General features: G+C 36.9%; 1 protein-coding gene across 1 annotated transcript; it reads left to right on the top strand.

The window, feature by feature from the left end:
• The first annotated feature begins 15 nt into the window (after positions 1-15).
• On the top strand, positions 16-25,147 carry LOC121321153 (retinoblastoma-associated protein-like). Its single transcript, XM_041260053.1, has 11 exons — positions 16-57; positions 10,076-10,194; positions 16,222-16,379; positions 16,472-16,617; positions 16,847-16,951; positions 17,048-17,161; positions 17,823-17,959; positions 20,816-20,846; positions 21,049-21,191; positions 21,871-21,917; positions 22,371-25,147. Exons 1-11 carry the CDS (start codon positions 16-18, stop codon positions 22,442-22,444), a joined length of 1,116 nt encoding a protein of 371 aa, XP_041115987.1. The 3' UTR covers positions 22,445-25,147.
• The last annotated feature ends 92 nt before the right edge of the window (positions 25,148-25,239 follow it).

Genomic DNA, 25,239 nt, shown 5'->3' on the forward strand with positions numbered 1-25,239 from the left:
TTGGTCAGAGTAAACATGATCCCTGTTTGGGTAGTTGATCAGTCAATCATCCTGGAGGTGGGCCCACAGAGTCTGCCACTTAACGCGGAGCTTTTACAATCGTCAGAAAAAAGTATTTTACAGTCGGGTATTAGCACCACCTTGATAACCTCATCGCGCCCCACAGTTTGAAAACCACTGCCCTGTGAGGACAGTGTGTGTGAATCGTGAATGCAGCAGTTTTGAAATCAATGTAAGAGTATCCCACTACTGTACCGACCCATAAAACTATAACAGTGAGGCAGGAAAAACTTTAAAAAAAATCGTACTGAGGCTGTTCATACAAAACTTTAAAAGTGAGAAAAAGTTGCAATTGCCACAGACTCGTGGACCCCATTCCCCAATCTTCCCAAAGGAGGAAGGCTTTTTTCACTTGAAATTGTTCTGAAAGCTTTTGGACTGAATGTCTGTTTTATGTTTAGTACAGTTTTTATTTGTGTGTTGGAATTACTTCAATAAAGTAAAGGACCTCTGAGACACAGTTCAAACAGGTAGGCCAGGCATCTCTTTTTACAATTTTAATGTAAAGTTGTGTGGATACGTGAATTTGAATACTTTACGTTATTTAGTAATACTTGACCATATACAATTAACTGCACAAGAAGGCAAACAGTATATTAATTACTTAATATATTACTTGATTGTGTGTTAGTTTGCCATTTAAAATGGGCAAAATCATCATCTCGAGCATAAATATATCTCAAAAATCCCACCCCTACTATCAAAGACTGCAAACTTTTAAATCTCTGAGGCAGACTTTTTAATATCAGTCACAGTGCTCTTTAAAATTCCAAAATATTGTGCTACTTTATCTCTGGTAATTACCTTTTCCAGAAATGAAAGCATTTCCAACTTTTTTTTCAATTGTAAGCAAAAACTCTCTTGCTTTCCTGTATCCATTTTGCATTAGCGCTGTACATCGGGTGATGCTCGTCTCCTTTTTTACATTTCTTTTTTTTATTTAAATCATATAATTTTGGGCAAAGTTACTTCTTTAAAAAAAAAAAAAAAAAAAAAAAAAGTAAAAGGTTCCTGTTTTTTTTTTTTTTTTTTTTTTTAAGTGAACCTTTAAGAAACACACTATCACTAGCAGCTATAATTACAACATTAAATATAAAGATTTCAATATATAGTTTGATATGTAGGTGCTTTTTATTTTTTTGCGATGTTAAAACGTTATTTGCTTACTTAGGGTTTATTTGCTTAGTAAATACTAACCAGGGCTGTCATTATCAGCATGTAATATAAAGAGTGGGTTTTGGTGTGGGTGTGGGTGTGGGGTGTGGGTTTTGGTGTGGGGGTGTGGGTGTGGGTCTGTGGGTGTAGATACGGTTTAAGCGTTTAAACGCTGACATTGCAAAGCATTTAAACGTTCATAAAAATTTAGTCCACATTTTAATGCTTACATTCTTCAGTATGTTTAGTATTATGAGATTCATATTAAAAGGCGATTGTTTAAAGATGACAAAATGTCACAAGAGGGCCTATGTAGGATTCAGTACAGATGTCTGGAGGAAATATGTGGCAAAAGACAAGTTCATTTCTGCAAATGTACCTTCTGGTAGTTCCATTAACAGTGAAAGCACTTCCGTGGTGAATATTTAATTATTGGCTACTGACCCTTGTCCTTTCTGAGTTTACAGCACAAAATAAAATGCATTTTATTAATTTAATGTATGAGTGCATGTGACAGAGGGTGCTGTGTAAAGGGAACAGAGTGCCCCCGACTGGATGGACAGAGGATTCATTCCAAGAGTTAGGTGGAAGTCGGCCATCTAGAAAGGGGGCGGAGCTATGGTACACCAAGTTGTCGACCCAGAAGGGAAGCGATCTGGCAACCGCGGATTGGAGGAAAAACGGTTGCACTTGCTAGCCAAGGGGACATGGCTAAGCGGTCTGTTTTTCTCTATGAAATGTGGCAAAAGTGCCTATTTCTGTTTAAGATGTTAAAGAAAAGTAGAAAATTGGGGGTAATGGCACCAAATTGTAAAAGGTGATTATTTCAGTTTGTCTTAGCCTTGCTTTCATACTTCATTCTTTCTGAAATCATTGTGTTTTTAAGACTACTTAAGCCTGTTGACCACATGTTAATCTTATGTCAAATAAGGACAGCATTGTCTATGTTACCTTGATTTGTTGGTGTGTTACAACTGAAAATCAGTGTTTAATATTATGGAGGGACCTGGAAAGAAAAACCAATCAATTCTGCTGCTAAAGAATAGATCTGTTTGCTATTGTGTTAATTGACTTGTAAATGAGTTAGTGGATGCAGAACTCCTGCTGCACTGCATTTTGAAAGCGTGGAGGAAACATTCCAGCAACTTTGTGAAAAGGTTGTGTGTCAGTGGGAACTAAGTAATAGTTTTGTTTTATAACAAAATTACATTGTATTGTACACCCTCAAGTATAAACCAAAAGTATTCTTATGGTCTTTTTATATGCACTGGCTAACAAGGATACAGTATGCAAAGCGTTGGAAAATGAAAAGCAGAAGTACAAATTTGTATCTAAAAATTGCATCCAGCAAAGGCGCTCCATGCGGATATGCCCTATAGCCTGGGGATCGCAGGTCCGAGTCCAGGCTATGTCACAGCCGACCGTGACCGGGAGTTCCCAGGGGGTGGCGCACAATTGGCCGAGTGCTGCCCGGGTAGGGAGGGCTTAGGTCGGCAGGGGAATCCACGGTTCACTGTTGCACCAGTGACCCCTGTGGCTGATAGGGCGCCTGTGGGTCTGCAGTGGAGCCATTCAGATCTGTGTTGTCCTCCGGCACTATAGGTCTGGTGGCCTCGCTGTGGATCTGCAGTGTGAAAAATGACAGATTGGCAGGAGCACGTGTGGCGGGGGGTTGCAAGTGGTGGGCTGAGGATACAGATAATAATTGGGCATACTATATTGGGGAGAAAACCGGGGTAAAAAAATTAGAGATGACTAAATTTAAAAAAAAAAACAAAAAAAAAAAAAAAAAAAAAAAAAAAAACAGAAAGATACTCTAGATGGTAACAATTATTATTAAACATTATTGTCATGTTTGAAGTTTTTACAAAAATTTTACTAGTTATTTTCAAAAATGTTTTGGGTACGGAATAAGTATCATTTGCAAAAATGATTTTTTGTTTAATCTCAAACTTGTATATTGTTAATACAACAAAACATGTTAAAATACACCAAGAGGTTTGTATCTGGCCTACTTTCAGCACACTTAAAATTATCACAACTTTTAATAATGTAATAACTGCATTAAACACATATGCATTACTTGTAGGCCTACCTTAAATTATATTATTATTGTTTATTAAACCTGAGAGTCGCTAAACCCAGTTTTTATCTTTAATGCGTATAAAACAACTGGTGCAAATGCATTATCAAGTAACAGATGGTTCCCTGTTGAATTTATAATACATGAACATCAATAATTGTTGCATCCCCCTTATGTATATTGAATCTGAAGTGCTCTAAATAGAGTCCAGGATGTTCATTAAGTCATGTAGTTATTCACACAAGTGCATTGCTGAATAACAAACCCAGATTTAATAGCTGGTATGAGTATATAATTTGATTTAACAAAATAGCTTATCGATAATTAAATAGCTCAACTTATCATTCTTTATACAAAGTATGTATTCTGATATGCGCATAAATTGCGGATATAGGCCACCCTAGGATTTAGTACTAGTGGGGAAGAAATAAGAATGTCATTATAGACAGTTCTACAAATGTATGCTATGGTACTTCCATCATACCACATGTCATATTATGACCTGCGCATGTCGTTACACCCAGAACTGCCACCCTTTGTGTGAAGATTGTGGACTGTGGATTGTGGTCTGCTGGCACAGACTCGCACAGCCATTCAATCTCAGATAAGAGGCTTTACTGCAAACACGCGTCTCCGTTAGGAGTCCCAGGATTAGGCTTTATTGTTAAAGAAGTAATTCCCAATCGTTTGTCCAAAGTAGACTGCTGTATCTTGCCTATTGTGACAAAGCAAAACATCAAATATGTTACTTTACACTAAACATTTCTTTCAAGTACGAAATGTAACCATTACTGAATGGGTATTTACTGCCTAAAGACCCAAAACCTGAATAGAATATATCAAAGCTGCTGGCAAAGCCTGTGACGCAGTCATAGCCTGCTCCTGAGTGCCATTTTTCCTTTCAAGAACTGACCTGACAGGAGAGCCTATCCAGATAAGTACTTACTGTACTGCTATAGATTTGTTGTGTTTTTACACAAAATGTATGTAATTTTAGTGATTTAAAAATGCTATTGATCGTAATGGGACTTGCAGATTGCAAGGGTGGTTTGCAAAGTATAGTTTTTTAAAAGTTCACTTCCAACTATATTTTCAATCAAATGCACAATACTTTTAAATGTATAATACTTTTCAGTGTTCTGAAATTTGATTTCAATGTTACTGGTACTTCAGTAAAAACTGACAGTAGGCGTTTGGTTTAGACGAATTACTGAAAAAATTGCTGGTCCCTTGAAATTCGTTTTTCCAAACAGTTAAACTGTAGAATATACTGGATCACACAGTCCTAAGTTGATTTACTTCAAAAACAAAGTAAATAATTTTATTGTAACACAAATGAGCGTCAAGTAGAAGTAAAGTATACTCTTTGCACTTCACTTGCTCTAGAAGATCGCATGACAAAACTATTTAGCTGTCCAGGCCAGCTGCAGTCATTGCATTGCAGGCGCTTGAGTGTATTATTAAAATGGTGCCGCAGGGAATGAATTACGGTATGCTAAGAGGGTCAAAACAGAAGTGTCATTAATTCCTGCTAAAAAAAATGTATCTCCAAAGAAATGAATGCATTAATCTCGGACGTTAACTGCGATTTAATTGACAGCCCTTATATTTGTGGTTGTTTTATTGTCCCCCCCGCCCCTCTAAGACAAGTTTTGAGATCTATTTTTAGGGTTTACAATGCTAAGTAGTAGGGCTGCTACGATTCAATTGAAAATCGATTTTTTTCAATCGCTTCCATTCCTCACTGTATACGTGATGAAGGATTACATTTTTGTAGCGTGCATAATTAAGATTATTTAAGTTTATCAATGAAACTGTACCGAACGCCTTGCCTTGCTATTTACAGTATTTCTGCAAGACAAGCAGTGGATATGCTCTTCTTTTCCTGCTCAGTGTTAACTAGCATCTGATTTGCTGGTCCCATCCTACCAGCGAATCAGGTGAAGGTTAGGTGGTACAGTATTAACAAGACGCAATGCTGGTGTGCGGTGAACTGAGGACATCCTGGCCGACCTAAGCCCTCCCCACCTATGCGTCGCTCCCTGGGAACTCCTGCCCACGTTCGGCAGTGGAATAGCTTGGACTCGAACCTGTGATCTCCAGGCTATGGGGCGTATCCTGCACTCCACGCGAAGTGCCTTTACTGGATGAGTCTTTGTTTTATGGTAGTAGCTGCAGAGGGAAGAGCGAATGACTGAATGGTAAGGATAGCAGATTGGAGCTATGAAGCTATAAATGAGTCCCCTCTATACCATTGTTAAAACATTTTATTGGTTTCTCTAGGAAGCGAGGACAACTGGAAGAAAAAAGGTTTGGTGAAGTACTGGTGAAAATAAGCACAATTAGATTGTAATGTCCCTCCCAGGCATTCTTCAAGGATAGTAAATGGTTAACATTGTATTAAGTATCTTATACCTGTTTGTGAATAGTGGAAGATTTCCTATTCAGAACCCGCTTTTTTGTGGTTTAAGCTCTGTGTGTGTGATGCAGACATTTCAAGTAAAACTCTTTAGATTAGGTACCGAGAAGCAGCAGTTAATCATTTCCTCTGCTGTTGGTCACATGTTTGCAGCTGGAGACTCAAGTTGCGTTGGAAGCATTGAGGGACCTGGAATAAGCATATAGAAACAAGAACAGAGTATCTCAAAGAAGATGTGAAACCATCTCTTTACATATCTGATAGGAAACTGACAAATACTGCCACGCAAGACTTGCATTTATGGCACGCTCAGGATAGGAAATATGGAAACTAAGCGGATCAAACCTGAATTTATAATACGATAACAACCTTAAATGTGATTATACTAATAAACTCAATTGAAGTTAGCCTTATTGTGTATGTTTTCAACTAGTTTTTACATGGAGAGACTACCTAGTTCACAAATGGTTAGCTTGAGACACTAACTATATATATATATATATATATATATTTTTGTTTTTTTTTTTTTTTTTTTTTGTATACTAAAATGTTTAGGTTGAACTTCTTGGTTAACATCAGAAATATTCCAAGCTGTGTGGGTCTCAATTATTATTTTAACAGTATTTTTGAAGGAATATTTTATTTTGTTATTTTTCATATTTAGTTGTTTTGTAACTTCTACAATGTTAAACCAAACTGAAATACACTTGGAAAATTCTGTACAGACTTCCTTCACACCAAAAACACGCAGATCAGGTTTAATTATGCTTAGGACGTCTTATCACGTAACCAAGATACGAGATTATTGGAATCGGCAACGTGGCTGTTTTCCATGCTTGATTGAAAGGCTTGTACACAGATTTTGATGCATGCTGAATTGTGTGCTAGTCTTGTGATGTGGACCAACATAGCATACAATGTAGCTGCTTTTTACTAGGTCTGTGAAGTTATTTGAAATTACTGTTATAAAGTGAAACATAGGGAGACATAGAGTTTGTTTTCCATGTTAAAGTATATATTGCAGGATGAAAATTCCTATTGCACAGCATTTCCCCCCATTTCAGGTTTTAAAATGAGCCTGATTAGCCACAGGTAACAAGCTCAGGTGTGTCTTATTAAACTTAGTAAAACCAGGAGTGGCTCAAACTTCCCTGAATCATATTAGTGATGCAATCATGACTAGCTTGTGAGAAGCTGCCCTCCTATTAAATAGTTGTTTTTCAAAAAGACATTGATTATGCAATATAGTTTGAAATGTCTGCAGTAGTCCGTTCATCATGTGACAGATTGGGCCTTGGGAATATGAACTATGCGTACGACATCGGTCATGATGAAACTCATGCAATACGATATTAAGAAATGTCGTTGTTTGGTTTTTGGCAGGATTGCAAAATAGGCCGGTAAAGGAAGTACTAACACAAATGGAGGGTGTGGAAACTTATAAATTTATAATGGATCAGACCATTCTACTTTTTTATAATTTTTTGAATTACACTGTTTGTGACTATTCTTCACAGATAACAGTCCATACATGATCACATTTGTTTACATGAATCGGTTATTCAAGATAAACATCACAATTATTGCAACCCATTCTTCTAGTCGAATAATGGTAGTCACCTAATTTGCAGTCAAAATAGTAATTGGCCATTGCCTTCATCTGGGAACACCTTTTCAGAACAGGTCCGGAGGTAGTTCATTTCACCTGGGCAATTCAGGTAAGTGTAGTCCCATCCTAAGCTTTATAGTTGAATTTCATTTGGTTATATAGTCTAAAACATATGGTTGTGGTTTACATCTGTTGCACATTAGCTGATACAGCACTCTTCACATCGAATGAACCTATACAATGGAGACTATTTTAACGTGCTAACTGTGGATAAGTCCCTTTTAATTGGAAACTCACTCACCCTAATACCAGCCTAACATTGGACTGCTTCCAAAAAGCATATCTATACACAGAATACAATATGAAATGTTTATTTTATTCCTTACACAGAGCAGGGATCACAGTGTGAGATTGCCTCATCCATACCCTGGAAGGACTACCCTCTGAGGAGGTGCAGTCTTTATTCACACTAAGGCCTTGTCTTGTGTTTTGGAAACATATAAGTAAGCAACAGCTTTAATAATTTGTTTTAATTGTTAGAATTATACAATGCAAGGACTGGCCAGGCTTCTTCCCTCAGTAAACAGAATGAAACAGTGGTGGCTAGGTTCTGCATTCTGATTCGAGCCTAATGCTCTAGGAGCTTCTACAGCTGAAACCCAATTCTATCTTTTTAAATTACAGTTTTACTCCAAACCTTCAGCCGAAACATAACCTTACAGTCACCCAGCAGGTTTTCCCAGGTATCGAATCAGCAGCTTGCGGTTAGTTCTACTCAAAAGAAAAAAGTAGTTTTGGGTTGTGTACTTACATGAAAAGCCAAGAGTGAGCGAGAGCATGTTTTATGAAGCAGTTCTTACTTTTATTTTAGAATTTGAGATTTTTAGCACAACAGTGCCTCTAAAACAGTTAACCGTCCATAGCTTACTCTCAGTAGTGCTAAATTTAGAAACACCAAATTAAAATAGTTTCTTTTTGTGTTTCTAAAATAGTTTAGTTTACCACACAGTTCTGAAAATAGAGCAGCTGGAGCTGCAGTGGAGAACACAGGGGTTCAGTTTCAGGGCTCACAGCCTTGTATGCATAAACAGAACTTGTCTGAAGTCACCAGCACAGGGGGGTAAGTGGAGGTTTTGGAGGAACTCGAGCAAGTCTTGCTTGGTCTTCTTTTTCTCTTTTTAATTACACAGCTTTGTATTGTGACTTCCTTAATTTGCATTCGGAGAAAAGGCTGACATAACATTTGAGATCATTTCATTTTTACTCCCCCTCCAAAAGAAAGGTGAGGTTCTGACAAGTGATGCAATTGTGGTTTTTATTTTTTCTGACCTTTGCAGTTATCACAACACAAACAGGATAAAACCTTACTGCTTGCTCAACAAATCAATGTTTTTATGTGATGCCAAGTGGTTTTCCATGTCCCTTTAGGAAGCTGTATGCCAACTGTTGTCATGCTGTGGAATGTATAGGCGAGACATTCCAGTTTTTATCGATAGGAATGCTAGCAGGGGGACAGCATAAGGGAATTTGTCAAAAAAAAAAAAAAAAAAAAAAAAAGCCAGTGTAATTGGTTTAAAACACTGGGGTCAGTTCGGTCCTGGGTCACAAGAAATGAGTTTGATAGTGTCCCTTTGACGCAGCCAACATTTAAAAAATAACAACCGCCAAGAAACACCATAACATTTGTCATGTAGCACTGGCTACCTGTGTTTGTTAGCTCAAAAAGAAAGCCCTGAATCGATTAGGGTTCTCTTTAAGGAGGCGGTGTGGTCCAGTGGTTAAAGGGCTTCAAATCCCGGCTCAGCCACTGTGTGACCCTGAGCAAGTCACTTAACCTCCTTGTGCTCCGTCTTTTGGGTGAGACATTGTTGTAAGTGACTCTGCACCTGATGCATAGTTCACACACCCATAGTCACTAAGTCACCTTGGATAAAGGCATCTGCTAAATTAAACAAATAACAATCTTGACAGGCTTGCTGGGCACATTTTACATTGTTTGGACCATTCCTGGACTGTGTATTCCTGTAGCTGACTCCTCCTTTTCTTCTAATACATCCATTACACATAACATGCCAAATAAGTTAACTTTCTGCATCTTCTGTAACTATAAGCTGTCTCTAATGCATATGTAATCTACTTAATTTATTTAGCATCAGTCACAAAAATGTATGTATTTCTCTACCACATAATATGCTCTTCTGCTTTTTTTTTTTTGTTTTTCACAGCGCAAACCGCTTTGGTTGTTTTATTTCTGTTCAAAGTGACCTACAATGTGTTGCTACTTTTGTCATTTCTGTAAAGGCACAGTTGGTTCAAGTTCTGCAGGGAAATGTTTTTGTTCCATAGCACCACCTAGTGACCGGGAAAGGCAACTACAGTTTTGTAGTAGGTTTTTTGGGAGTATTTTTTTTTTATTGCAGTTTTGAGCAGTGATGCTTTTATAAGGCTGCACATGTTTAGTAGATTTCAACTCTTTAAACCAACAAATTTTCATTGGATAAGTACTCTTCACATTTATTGAAATAAAATAAAAAAATCAATGTAAGATGCTTATAAAGCTACCAATTCAATTCAAAACTTAACGTGTAGCTTTGCAGACTTTTTTTATTTCTGTTTCAACTTTCACAGTGTGAGGTATTTGAGGAACTGAATTATCTGTGACATTTTACTTTGGCCAATAAATCCGTAGTGTGTGTGTAATATATTTATATATATTTCAGTGGTCCAAGTTTTTTCTTTGTCTCCCTAGGACTCTGCTCTGTTTGAGCTACTAAAACAGTCGAAAGAACAGGAAGGCCATGTGGACCATGCCGAGCCCCCCAGCACACTGAACCTGCCCCTGCAACACAACCACACAGCGGCAGACCTGTGAGTGCCCCAGGACAGCTCCAAAGAAACCTTCCGAGGGTTTCTGTTGTCTGTGACCTTTTTATTACTTGTTTTACAGTGTGTGTCCAGCTATTTAATACCACAGCTACTGTTGACATCAATCCCGGTTATGCTCGTGTCTCAGAATTCAACATGGTTTTGTTTTTATTTTTGTTACCCCTTTTGTCCAGATGGCAGATCCAAGAAGTTTTTTTTTTTTAGTGTAACATGATTGTATCACTTTTCCAAATTATACAGTGCTGTCTTGTTTTATGATTTGATAATTCACAGATCCGGTTAATTCTTAGCGAGGGCATGTTGACATTGTTTTGTGTACAGTATAAGGATCAATCACTAAGTCACTGTTCAGTGTTTGTTACAGTTTAGTGATGCAAGAGTCAGATTGCTAGGAGGCACTGTGTAATATTTCATTACTCATTTTTCCACAGCACTACAGCCTGTCAGCATTACCGTACTTAACTGTACATTATGTAATGTCAGTTAGTTTGTCAACTTTTAATGTCAGACATTGTTGAAACAATGGGTTACTAAATGAAATTGTTAATGAAAATTAGAAGAAAAAAACAAACATTTATTTGAAATATGACTGGTGTTTGTTACAAGACATGCATTTCAACCAACCAAACCTTGTTTTATTACTCATTTTTGTGTATAAATAAGTTTTTAAAAATGTACACAAAAAGATTAAAACATTAAAAAATTGTTTCTTTTCAGGACGTTTCAGGCAAAAGCCCTTCTTCAGCTGTTTAATCAGACAGGATACACAACAAACAGGATACACAAACAGCTGAAGGGCTTTTACCCAAAACATCCTGAAAATAAAATATTTTTAATCCTTTTAAACTTTGAGTGTATATTTTTTAAAAACCTTTTCTCTCATATGCCTTCAACATTGTTTTCATTTTCAAAACTGCAGTGTGTGTATGTATATATATATATATATATATAATATATATATATATATATATATATATATAGATATATAGATAGATAGATAGATAGATAGATAGTATAGATAGATAGATAGATAGATTATAATAATAAATTTCAAAGTAACATTTACCCTTGGCTTGGATTAATTTACCGTAAAAATCGTTGTATAGGTTGCACTGGTGTAAAAGTCCCTCCACCCTTTTTGAGAATTTTAGGAAAACACCTTTGGTCTGTTTTTAAAATACTTTTTCACAATTAGAATTTTTTTTTTCCTATGTGCTCAGAACCGATTTAAATAAAGAAAAATACACAGGTTTAGTTGCTAAATAACCCATGTTTGCAACGTTTTATTCCACGAATAATTTTAGTGTTTTTAGTTGAACTGCTAGAAACTATTCAGTTTTTCAAAATGTCTAAATAATTGTAAATTTAACTGCAATATAAAACTGCATCAAAATATAGATATAATACTATTACAGTACTGTACATTCCAGTATTAACAGTGAAAAACACTGACAAATGGGACTTGAATGGATTTGGTAATAATTAACAGCGTGTAAAATCAAGTTATACATCCCATCACATCTGCATTAACCTATTTTGTTTTAGCTGATCAAGTACCCAAACACTTCAAGAACATATCATCTTTGCTTTACTGAACATTTCTTTCCAAAACCATGCTTGGACAATAGTTCCCGCTGCATTGGCTTTTACAGATTCGTTGTATTAATTCAGATTGTAAAGAAAAATATTAAACAGTGCTGCTTACGTCAATTAAAGCAAAAAAAAAACTATAAAGGTCTTTTAAACAATGAGAGCGTCGCGTCAAAGCGTCTAGTGGATTTCACACCAAAGGCATTCAAATAATTAGAACACAAGAAACGGCAAACCTGTGATGCACAAGATATGAATTATTATTAAATAATATAGGTATTAATTACTACTCGTTCATGTGTGTGATGGAGCACTGTCCCGTAAAATAACAACCTAAACAGCCATAGTTAAAACAAATAAATAAAAGAACACCGCGCGAATAAGAAAGAGAAAAAATATTGTCTTATTAATAATAATAATAATAATTATCCTTCTGCTGACTGTTTACGTTTCTCAACCTTTCCATTTCCAAATGCTGCTCCAAACACTGCTTTTGCAGGCTATGTTTCAATGGGTTTATATTAATTACTGCCTGCCCACTCTTTTTTTGTTCTTTCATCGGCTTTTAACTACATCTCAGTCACAAGACTTGCAAAATAAGTAAAACACGCAACAGTATAGTACTTGTGGTTCACTAAAGCACTTTAACAAGAACATAACCATTAAGATGCTGCATATTTTTAATATGTAGGCTACGGTTCGTAATCATAAAAATACTAAACTTTATACAACTATTCAGTTTAAAGACAGAGTTTGTGTTTGAAACACGGGGCTCTCTTCATGCTGTTCTCCACAAGTAAGTAGTAAGAATTTAAACAAAGGTTATACACATTATATGTATATATGTAGTCATTTGATTCAGATGGAGGTTTTTTTTTTTTTTTAACACGTCTCATTTTATGTTGCTGTTAAAAATCCTTAAGAGTTTTCTTGTTTTCTTTACTGTAGCTATATTTGTTTCCATTATCTTCAAGGAAACATTTCATTTCGGCAATATCTACTGTTTTAATCAATCTTTTTCGGGCCGATCTCTTTTTTTGTGTTAAGGAAATACAGTAGGGGCTACCTGTTTGTTGTCATGCCGACGAGGGGTGAGAGCTGGAGTGTGATTGGTTAGAGAGACAAATTTACGCCTGACACACACAGAAAAATAGGACAAGGTCTATTTTTGAAGCAGTCAGTTTTACGCGACGTGTCCAGTGTGAATGCCTCCAGAGGATGTGTAATTTTCTAAAAAATGAAGTTTACGCTGGATTTTAACGCGATGCGCTCAGTGTGAAAATACCTTAACCAGTTAACAAAACATCTTAATGTTGCACACGGGGCAGTACAATTGCTTAAACTTCCAGCTTTACAATGGTACATTCCTTTTGTTTTGCAAACCACAACCAGAACCATACACATACTTTACAAGTGTACCACTGAGTTGCACTGACCTGTAAAACAAGTTACAGTATGTATTAGTCATTCAAAGTACTCCATTCTAACAAAATGTTTTCTGCATCGGGCCATAAACACTGTCCTCCTCTGTCAGCTTGTTAATCTTTTGCCATATTTAAGTTTGTCTTTGTTTCGTCTCCAGACATGTACTGTATTTTCAATATTGCGATTCAGCAAATTCAACAATACGCAATTTCAAATCTGTTGTGTAGCATTTTCGTTTTTTTGTCTGACTATCTTACTTTATCCAGTCTCAAAGACAGACACCTGCATTGCAGTTACAACAATGCAAAACTTGATACGTTTACTCGGCTTTCTGTTTTCTACGGATCCCAGGGCGGGTTCAGTCTGAATGTTGACAAATCAGTGGCTCGGGAGGGTGGGAATAAGGAAATTCATAGAGATTGACAGCTGTTGTGTTAACAGTGAAGCAGTATATCTGTGACGTTTTCATATTCCAAAGATTGGTAACTTTAACCACTGTTTTTTTTTTTCCTCTGTGTAAACGCGTCTGGGTTGAGAGGAGGTCAGTCAAGAGTCTGAAAGCTTGTGTTTAACATTCAAAATGATTAAGGGTATTGAGAGTAACTAATTAAAACTGTTAGTTAGAACAGTGGTTTTTTGTTTCTGCCTAGCAACATGACCTGAATGATGTAGGTCCTGAAAAAAGAATCGGGTAGTTGACAGTTAAGTTTGTGTGAGCCATAACCGTGGCTGGGTGTATTAATCCCATTGTGGCACTGGTACAGTAGGTTGATATTACACACACTGGCACATACGTCACACTGGTCTATTAGTCACTCTCCCCTTTTAAGGGCCCCACAAAAATTCCTAGAAGATCGACTTATACAACAATTTTTACGGTAATACAAAATTTATATAATACATTGTTATTATGCTATATGACGTATATAACTCTGGATATTAAACTATCAGAATTTATCATAGTCCAGTCGCATTCCCTTTTCACGTTTTGAATAAGATCAATTTTGTTTTCCTTGGGTCCTTGACAAGAGCTGAAGCATTATCCTCAGTTTGTGTGCAACAGATGAAATCAGACCAGGCAAACCAGGTTAAAAAAGAGGACACCTTTTAAGCCGGTTGCTTCCCATTTGCCTTTCTCGCACAATGGAAGCAGAATGGTTCTCAACCAGAGGTTCACACATTCCATAGAACCAGGGTTACATGTTGGAAGTTACCAAGTTTTTTTTTTTTTTTTTTTATTTGCAGGGATAGGTCCATTGAGATGAAACACATCTCCAGAACAAGAACGTCTCAGGGGGAATGCAGGCAGGACAGCTCAGACAGTGTTCACTTTCAGAAGTAGTGCAGTGAACTATAGTAATACAGTAAACTAGTCTTAATCCAAACACCTTGTGTGCCCAAATGAGCTGTAACCACATTACTTACTGGTAATCCAGTTATATTTATAGGACAATGCACGATGATGGTAGCTGCAGAAGCTACATTTTTTCATAAATGTAAATTAATCCAAATTTTTCTCTTTTGTTAGAAAAAAACTTTGACTAACATGAATTAGTTAATCTAGTTGTGGCCCAATTTACACAAAAACGCCAGTAAACTAAACTTAGGTTTTTCAAAATCAATTCACAGGAGGTCAGCAAGGAAGTCTCTCTGTTTTGGTCCTTGGAAAGGCTTTTTTATTGTATCTTTACCCCCATCCTCCCGTGTTGAATGTACCAGAAGAGACCAGATACAGTACATAAAAGGCAATTTTCACACAAAAAAGCACGTATTGTATTCAGACAGCATGCAGTAACAGAATTGAGAACTGGGATTCTGTTGGCTTACACCCATGACATTCACATTGTACAAGTCAAAATCAGATTTTAATGATCACAGGCTATATTAAGGGTATTATGTCTCATACAGCTTTAGAAATCATTTAACATATGATATCATTTAAGAAGGTTGTTGTGATATGTGTTTATCAGCTGTGTTACACGTTAACCGTGCCTTGCCATACCTTGATGTTTAAATTCCTAAAAGAGCTGGTTTAAGAAACATGTCCTTTCTAGGGGAAGGAATAAGAAATTCCCATTTATAAAACTTAACTTTCCTGCACGCAGCAGCTGGCACGTGTTTGTTTCACAGAATGAAATAGTGGCAGGTAGGTTTCAATGATAAAGGAAGCGTGTGTGCAGCTAAAACCTTTAGGGAATTGAACTTATAACCAGGTCTGCTTTCTGACCAGTTATAGTGCGCAAAATGCTTTATAAAGACATGGTAGACGTGGGGTACAGCAACTACATCTCCTAGTCCTAAGGCCTAATTTTAACATAATGTACTGATGTTGTGCCGTACCATTTCAAGAGTATAACGAGGGAACCCTGACCCTGCCAATTTTAATCAAATGAAAACACACTGTTCCTGGTTTGTTTAATTAACCCAATTAAAGCAGGGTGTTTTTGTTTCACATGCAATTAAACTAGGATCGTCTCCCACTTAGACCAGGTTGAGAATTAATTAAAGAGGGTGTGAGACTCCCTCCTGAGGCCTTGGGAGGATCTGTTTACACTCAAATGTCATTCCCTAACTTCTGTTTATAAATACCAGTGACTGGAAAATGATTACTGACGATGATTAGATGTCATGGGCATATGTTAATTACAGAGTGTCTTACTTCTTATGATTTGTGTATGACGGGGTGGGTGGATTTTCCTGGACAAAAAAAAAATGTGTGTGTATGTCTGTGTGTGTGTGTGTGTCTGTGTGTTTGCCAGACCATAAACACTTTCATTTTACTTTAGGCACACCTCTGTGGTTCATGTGTAGTGTACAATTTTTTACATGTCGATAAAGAGTGGGTAGTCAGCACAGTCATACCTGTGTATTCCACAATGATGACATTTCATTCCAAAAAACAAATTCCAACTAGTTAAACTTGGGCGCCTACTGCAAACGGCAAATACAGAAAACTGAACTTTTTGCTGGACGTTTTGTTTTGCTGGTGTGCAGGTACCTGTCTCCTGTCAGGTCTTCTTGGAAGAAAGCCTCCTCCATCAATGGCAGTGTGCCGCAGACAGCCGACAATCAGACAGCCCCCTCGGCGCCATCGCAGCAACCACCTCCGAAAACGCAGAAATCTACCTCGCTCTCTCTGTTCTACAAGAAAGGTCAGGGAACGGACTCATTTACAGTAATTCCCCCGTTCTGTGTTTTGGTGACAACCTTGTCTGTATATTCTGACTGTGCCTTTCCTCCTCAGTTTACCGTCTGGCGTACATGCGGCTAAACATGCTGTGTTCTCAACTGTTAAAGGGCCAGCCTGAACTGGAACCAATCATCTGGACCCTCTTTCAGCACACACTGCAGAACGAGTATGAACTCATGAGGGACAGGCATTTAGATCAGGTACAATACTGCACTCTGAATTAGATCACAATATGTACTAATACTGACTTTGTCCTTCAAGTAGGATTATCATTATCTCCTACTGGAGATGAAATCTCCTGCAATGGGGATATAGTGGTGGTGATATATAGAACATAGGTACAACATTAACATTTTTGTACATATATATATATATTTGTAATGATGTTCTGAAATCTATTGTTTAACTGATTCTGTACCTCTTTTTCAGATCATGATGTCTGCCATGTACGCTATTTGTAAGGTGAAGAACGTCGACCTGAGGTTTAAGACTATCGTAACTGCCTACAAAAACCTGCCAAATACAAACCAAGAGGTAATTGGTAAATAGGTGATTTTTTTACCAGGCTGCAGCGTTTGAATTTATTACCAAAGGTTTGAACCCACTGACAAATCTGCTGTTTCCATCCAGACATTTAAGCGAGTTCTCATCCGAGAGGGACAATACGACTCCATCATAGTCTTCTATAACCTGGTTTTCATGCAAAAGCTGAAGACGAATATCCTGCAGTATGCCTCTACCAGGGTGAGTTTTATAGGCAGAATTATAGATGTACATTTTTTCCTTCATATTCAAGTTCTGAATATAGTGCTCACAAATGGTCAATGTCACTGACTACAGTCATGAATGTTTCCATAATTAGGACCAAACAGTTATGTGTTACAGAACCTACTTTACCTTTAGCTTTATCCCCTTGTCCATATCGTGGCAATATGTTTTTGTAAACCATCAATTTGATTCTGTTTTTAAAAACTCAGCTGGAAATACATTCCTCAATTTTTACGTGGGAGAATTCCCTGGGAGAAAGGGGATTTTCCCTGTTTGAGCACCACAGAGTGTCCAGTTCATGCTCCCTTTTACAATACCTGTTTTTTGAGAGAAATCATGAATACATCTTTATATACGTTTGCAAAACCATCAATGCGTCAAATACAAAAAAGTAAATAATAATTGACTGTGTCTTAAAAGATGATTTTAACCTTTTGTAGGAGTGCATTGTATTTAAAGAAATTAGAAGAATTCTGACTACCACTATCATTGTGAGCCTTGGACAGATTGTCTGGATTCGAACCCAGGCCTCTAGATGTGCAAGGCACAAGAAGCTAGTGAATGAACCTGTTCCTCTGCCAGCAATATATTTTTATTCCAATAATGTCCTCTTTTTTTCTTTTTTTTTTGCTCGCAGCCACCAACTCTCTCCCCGATCCCCCACATTCCTTGCAGCCCGTACAAGTTTCCCAACTCTCCCCTGAAGGTTCCAGGAAGCAACAACATCTACATCTCGCCCATGATGTCTCCCACCAAGATGACTCCTAGAACAAGGTGAGAATGGGGAAGGGGCTGGAGCAGAAGATTCTCAAGGAATGGTTCAGTTGAAAAGTGCTTGAAAGAATACGTGTTTTTCTAGAATTTATTTGGAGCAGCATTGCAGTGTGATGAGAATGCAACACAATGCCCAGACTGGTGTAATCATCACATTTTATACATTTTTGTGTTAATGGTATTTTAGAAACAACAGAACTTTCATCCACCAACCAGGGAACTAACACATGTATATCTTCACAAAACAAATACAAACTTATATATAATCTCAAACAAATAATTATAGGAGGAATGTTTTGAAGTAAAAGTTTTGCTTTTGTGGATAAGGAAAAAAGTTACAAGAAATAGCCAATTCACTTATCTTTGGCAGTCGATATCTTTGGCAGTCAATCTCAGATTGTTATTAACCTTCCTCACAATTCTTCTACTTGTTCTTGGTGAAAGAACCTTCTTTCTTCCAGACCGAGGGAGCGTTGTGACAGCACCATGAGTCTTGTACTACTTGAGAATAGAAACAGTAGTTGAAATTGGGATATTCAGATGCTTTGAAATCTTGTGTCCGTCTCCAGCTTTATGACAATAAATAATTTTCTGCCTTCAGATAGATCTTTACCTTTTCTCCCCATATTGACTTATTGGTAACGACATCAATCATCCTATGCCGAACCCTTTTATACTCTCTAAGAATGTTCACCTACAATCCAGCATTTTCTAGACTTTAGGTTTTGCATTATCATATTGAAATTTATATCACCTTGTAGACAATACTATCATAGCATCAAAGGGTATGAGTACTTTTGAATTAGCATTTTTGGAGTTTTGCAAAAAAAAAATTGCTGAAATAAATAATTGTAGACATCTATTTCTTGTAACTTTTTTTTTTTTTCCTCATCCACAAAAGCAAAACTTTTGCTACAGGAGATTTTTCCTAAAATTTGTTTTCGTGAAATTTCTAGAAATTATAAATTTCTATTGGGGTATGTAAACTTTTGACTACAACTATATATTAAATAAATAAATACATAAAATCAATCCAGGGCTGCCAATGGAACATGAAACAAGCAATGTGATTGGTTGAGCAAGATTCTAGCTGTCTGTATATTGGCTGGATACGGATAGTTGGAGCCTCATCACATTATTAGAAATCACTGTGCTGCCTCACAGAATTTAAAGTAACGGTAACCATCTTGTTTACAGTTACAGATGTACAGCAGTAACTATAAAACTGAGTGACCAATTACCAGCAAAATTTCCCAAAAGTAGTAAGTAGACATGCCAATTTAGATGAAGAACAATTAAATGAACTGAAAGATAGCAAAAGAGAAAAAAATACCAAAAAAAACAAACCACTGTCTTATAGTTTACACTCACTCCCCCCGACTTTGTCACTTCACATAATGTATTTTAGTGGTTTGTAAATGCAACAGAAAAAGACACTTCTGCACATTACCCACCCCTCTCCGACACAGACCTTGAAAAGTTAGTGAAATCAGAGACGTTGCTGAATTTATTTTTATTCCTCCTGTCTGTTCTGCTCAAACATTGTGTCTGCACTGTCAGTGACAGGAAAAGTAATTCTACCGTCTCAGCTCTGCCCCCTGGTGTATGTTTTCAATGGCAATGTCCACAATATTAAAAATAAAAAGTACTTTCTTTTGCATGTTCCAATTAAATTAATTTACTCAGCTTAACTTAGTGTGCAGTTAAAAATTATAAGTTGGACTACTTTATTGGTGTAAGGATATTTTAATAAAAAACGAATAATTTTTTGCCCTAAACATGATTTATGCTTTTTTTTTTTTTTTTTTTTTTTTATTCAATTCCACTGTTTTAACTGGATTGTTTAGAAATGCAATAAAGCCCTTCAGGGTGTCCGTATACATCGAATATACAGACTTCTTGTCTTCGTCTTGCGCCGCACAACGCCCTGAATTGTCCGTATATCTGATGTATAGACACCTTGCCGGGCCTTATTGCATACATATACACACACACACACAGTATAAACAAAAGCTTAATTTTGTTTATCATTTTTGTAACACTGCAGTTATACCTCCTTTCAAAACAATAAAACACAAATAACACGCGCTACACAGTCTCATAATACATAAATCATCACAATAATAAACAAAAAGGGGTGGGACTCTCCGCCACACAGTCGTAGTGCCTTCTTTTCAGGGTCCCATGGCTTTCAGTTCTTAGAAGTCGTTAATTTTCTTTCCATTCCCATGTCTTTTTTTTCCTCTTGGGAAGATTCCCACATGCATTGCTCTTTGACATGGTTAGGAATGCATTTCCAGCTCATCTTTAATCCCTCTGCCTTGTGTCAATACTGGGCTGTGTTTTGGAACACAAAACAGAATTAAGAAAAGTAGTAACGCTTGTACATATCTTGTTGAAAAGGAGACAGAAAATACACTTTATTAAATGTAAAATGTTACATGCATCCCTCACCACTCCTGTAAATCTCCAATTAGATCTATCTATAGAAGAATACATCGCCATGACCTACATCCACCATGTGCATTTAAAATGATATAAGGATTAAAAGTGTGGCATACATAACTAACCACACATTTGAATATATTTAGTGTATGTTGAGTAAATGCATGTGACACTGTGGTGCTTTCAAAACTGAATTGAACTAACTTAAGAAAAGTGATAAGGTATGTAAACCCTCTAGTTGTGGATAGAGCTTCACTGTTAAGGTCATGTCAAGGTCAATCTGCATATCAGAGCAGTAAGATGTATCAGTGGTTTTATTTATTGATGAAAGCTTGTCATGTGAGAGAAGCTACACATTAATGGCAGCTTCTATTCCTTCTTGTAACCATCTTTTTTGGTTTTTATCTGCAGAATCCTTGTATCTATTGGTGAATCTTTTGGGGTAAGTTTGTTCATTAACTTGCAGAAGACTATTCTAAATGATTCAGTCTTCAGAAAACATCAGAACCTGCTTAGGATGTGAAGGTTTATTCATTTATGACTTGCATTCAAGAGAAATGATTACGTTTTGGTAAATAAAAAACATTTCAACTGTGTAATTGTGTTAAGAAATGGCTATTCAATATAAGCTTCTGCTGTTTTAGGCCTCAGAGAAGTTCCATAAGATCAACCAGATGGTGAGCAGCAGTGAGCGGTCTCTGAAGAGAGGGCTTGACATGAGCAGTGCCCCCAAGCCTCTCAAAAGACTACGATTTGACACAGATGGGCAGGACGAGGCAGACAGCAGGTAAGGAATATGAAACGCAGTTCTGTGGGCGCATCTGTTTATTACTCAGGGTCACAGAACAATCGGCTCCATTTTAATTCTCCAGTGTTACTGTGATTGTAATGCCAATAATTTCACAAATAGCCTTTGTCTCTAGTTTATAAAGTAGAAATATGTGCTTGGAAAGGGTTACGTTAGTGTGACCCACCGATCTCGCCTGCTAGTTCAGCCTGTATGAAAAGTGTTTTACTAACCATTCTCCCCAAGACCTAAAATGAACCTGTTTGCAGAAGTGTCATTCCAACTCAAGTGAACCAAATGAAACTGAAAGTGCTTCCTCCACTTCTGGTTGATTTCTTAGACCATATGCAATTGACAAAAGGGTTGCAGTGTAGGTCTTCATTTTTGTAACCTAGATTTTCTCCATGTGGTGCTTTTATACTGCTTGAGTTGAAATGACTCCAGGTGAAAGTAGACAGTCATGGGATTCTGGGCAGTGAAAATGCAGCTATGTAGTACTTCTAATTTTATGTTGTGTCCAAGGAGACGCTGTGGTATGACATAATAAACACTATACTTTTAATTGAAAAGGTTGGACCTTGTACACTATTTGATAAGTGCTTTTAATAGGTCTGTAACCACAGCGTCTGCAGGATTACATAAATAACTTCTGTTAATGAATTTATTTTCCAATTTTTAGCAAATCTACTGGGGAATCTAAGTTCCAGCAGAAGCTGGCTGAGATGAGTATGTTTTTGTGTTTTTCTTGTTTTTCTTTTCCTTTTATGGATGTTGAGGGCTCAGCTGAGGCCAGGACACAACTGAAATTCTATCACAGGGCTGGGGTTTGACGACTGTTTGTCACAAGTTAAATGAGTTGGTAGTTTTATCCTCAGTGGACAGCAGTCTACATCACCAAAACCACCACACAATTTAACAGAATTGGTGCTTTTGTGGCCAACGACTGGATGTGCATAGAGACTGAAGCACTTAGTCAGCCTAAAAAGCTGAGTTTTGAGGACTGCTCGAGGGACAGTGTGGCCACTTGTTGTACTAGCCTGAGCTGTGACTGAATGGAGGGCGCTACTGTCTTCAGTGCTTCCCATACAACACCTTTCATGAGACACAGAACTCGTGACGAAAATATATTTTGGCTTTTAAATATACACATTACGAAGATGTATGTGTTTGTGTTTGCAGCCTCAACAAGAACCAGAATGCAGGAACAAAAACTGAAAGATGTGGCCGACGCATTGAAGAGGGATGAAAAGTGAAGCCACCCATCACCTCAGGGGAAGAACACTCTAGTCTGCTAGACTTTCGCGTCATAACATTGTTTATTTTTATTATTTTTATTTTGTTTTTTTAATTTTTGTACATTTCATAATGTGGTAGTTTAAATTCATGTGCACAAAATATGTGCAGTTCTTTTTAATTTATACTCCTGTGTGGTTTGTATTTTTTATTTAAAAGTTGTTTTGGGTTATTGAACAAACCTACAAATGTGCCTATAAAAGCCCAATGTCGTCTGCAAAGACAGAGGCTTTTAAAAGTTTTGATAAATGCACTAATTCTTTTTGCCCATGTTTGTGTTGCCAGAAATGTGTGCTTATTAGTATTTTAGTTCTATCTCCACAAAAGGTGTGGGCATATTCTTTTCCAAATGGACAATGAAAAACTATGTAACTGACCTCTTTATTAACAGTTTCTTGTGTGCCAGACAGAATTTATCCCTGCTGTTAACTTATGCCGTGTCTTCCTGAAGTTAAATCTCGTAAGTTACCGTCTTTTGGTGCCAAATCGAGGTCTATGATAGTCACGTATGTGTCATACCCTCTGTGACAGCTCTGATACTGGAGACGGTTGCACCGCCCTCGTTTGATGTATAGGTCTCGTCAGTTGTAGTTATCTTTGAAAGTACGCGTCTTCTTGTGTTAAAGTACTGTTAATGTTACAGGTCATTTTTATTGAACCTCATCGGATAGAACCTGTTAAAGGTGCAATAACCAGTGATTCATTGCCATGTCTCACACGTCCCTTGTTTTGCTGTTGGTTTTTTCTTGTATTAATATTTCATGTTGACAATGGAAGTTTGGTGGAAGTGCTTGTTTCCACAGTTTATATGAAGCATTGCCATCCGAGTGCAATACCATTACCTGGAATTGTGTTGTGTTTGTGAGGTGAGACCTTTTTGAAAATCTTGGTTATTACACCTTTAAAGAGTTACTCAACAGGCTGTAGGGTTTAAAACACACTGCATTACTTTCCCCAATTTCTGCTTTTGTTGTATGTATTCCTGCAATATTTTTTTCAACATAACGGACTGTTTTGATATTAATATTTATATCCCTGGTCATAAATCAGTTTTGATTACTTTTATTTTAGTTTTACATCAGTTATGCATTGGGTCTTTCAATCAAAATGTCTTCTGAAATCACAACACTTATGCTGTTGTGTTGCTTAGAATATAGAGTTCTTGCTTAAGGTTGTATTACTGGTTATTCCACATTAACCCACCAACATAACGCATGCATTTATTTATTGCCATTTTATGGCAAGAGTGGGCAGGTAGAGTCCTGACAAACATGGCTGACAGATGAATCCGTCAAAATGCTGAATTTTGTGAGAGAAGCCAGGAACCAATTAAATGTTGTGATTTCAGAAGACATTTTGACGGTAAGACACCATGCCAAACCAGTAAAAAAAAAAAAAAAAATAATAAAAAAAAAAAAAACTAAAGTAACTGATTTATGAGCAGCGACATCAAAGCAATAGCAATTATGTTGAAAAGGTTATAGCAGGAATATTTTCAACAATGCACAAATTGGGGAAAAGTATTGCAGTGTGTTATAAACCCTACAGACTATTCATTAACTCTTAACTTAAAACATGTTTTTCATAAAATGTGATTTTCCAGGTACTTGCACTCTATTATTCATATTATGATTTCTCCTCACGTGGCCTACAATGACTTGACTGTTATCAAACTAAAAAGGGATCGTTAGATACCTGTGAATCATAACCTTATACAGACACAATGGCCCAAAACAAGAAGTACCAGTAATAGTATTAGAAACATTTTAATATGCAAGGTACTTTGGTTGTTTTTAGAGTTTTAGATGATCAAGACATGTTGCAAAGGAGTAGTGTCAAGGTCTTTTGTTGGTCCACAGCTGGCTGGAAAAATGCAATTCCTTGAAAATTATTTTTTTCTCACCTGACAGATGAAAATATGCCCATCGTAGATTTATGCTTGTCTATTGGCTCAACAGCCTGGCTTTAGTGTTGGTTGTATTGTCACGCTTGTCCAGCAACACACACTTCACTTAAAATTATTATTTCACTTAAATTCACTTAAAATGCTACAGTAAAGAGCAGTTGATACACATCAAATGATTTTTAGGATGGGCTTAAAAAATGTCAATAAGTTTCATTTTTCAAACTAGTCGTGGGCCAAAAAAAGATATGTTTTCCTTTCATTTTTATAATATATTCTGTACATAGACAACGTAATTACAACCCCAGGCAAAAACAGAAACTGCTTTGTATTAAGCCATCTGAGAATTCCTTTGCTGTAATGATTTTGTAGATTTGTGTTTGGAAAATACTTGTAACTTCATTTGAATTATTATTTGTATAATGTTGTGGCAATTGGCTTAAAGACTGCACATGCAAAAGTTTTATTTTAGTTCAAATAAAAGAGCAGCCACAAATGTCTGGGCCATGTTTTTGACCAATGCTATTCTCATATACCACAAGTAATTGAAGTCCTTTTAAAAACAGTGTGACATACATGGAAGCCGTTGAGATAAAGGAAGGTACCTGCTTTGATTGCAGTACCACACCACTGCTAGTGAGCTTGAGCTGTATCCATCAAATCACACGCTTTATTGCCCATTCTCTAATGAGATTTCATTAGGTCAAGTAGAATAGATTTCCAGGTGTTCATTTCTTATGTCTTTACCATGTACAAATCCTTTCAAAATCAAGACCATAACACGTTTCTACTTTCAGGGCTTCAGTATGGGGTGTTATAACTCATATACCACTGTGTTCTCCAAATTGGATA

Source organism: Polyodon spathula, chromosome 9 (assembly GCF_017654505.1).
Source record: "Polyodon spathula isolate WHYD16114869_AA chromosome 9, ASM1765450v1, whole genome shotgun sequence".
NCBI classification, from domain to species: Eukaryota; Metazoa; Chordata; class Actinopteri; order Acipenseriformes; family Polyodontidae; genus Polyodon; species Polyodon spathula.

Excerpts from the sequence above, each read along its gene's own strand:
- LOC121321153 (XM_041260053.1), top strand. The coding sequence starts at position 16 with ATGATCCCTGTTTGGGTAGTTGATCAGTCAATCATCCTGGAG. Across the intron at positions 16,952-17,047 it reads TGCCAAATACAAACCAAGAG|ACATTTAAGCGAGTTCTCAT; the intron begins GTAATTGGTAAA and ends GTTTCCATCCAG. Across the intron at positions 21,192-21,870 it reads CAGGACGAGGCAGACAGCAG|CAAATCTACTGGGGAATCTA; the intron begins GTAAGGAATATG and ends TCCAATTTTTAG.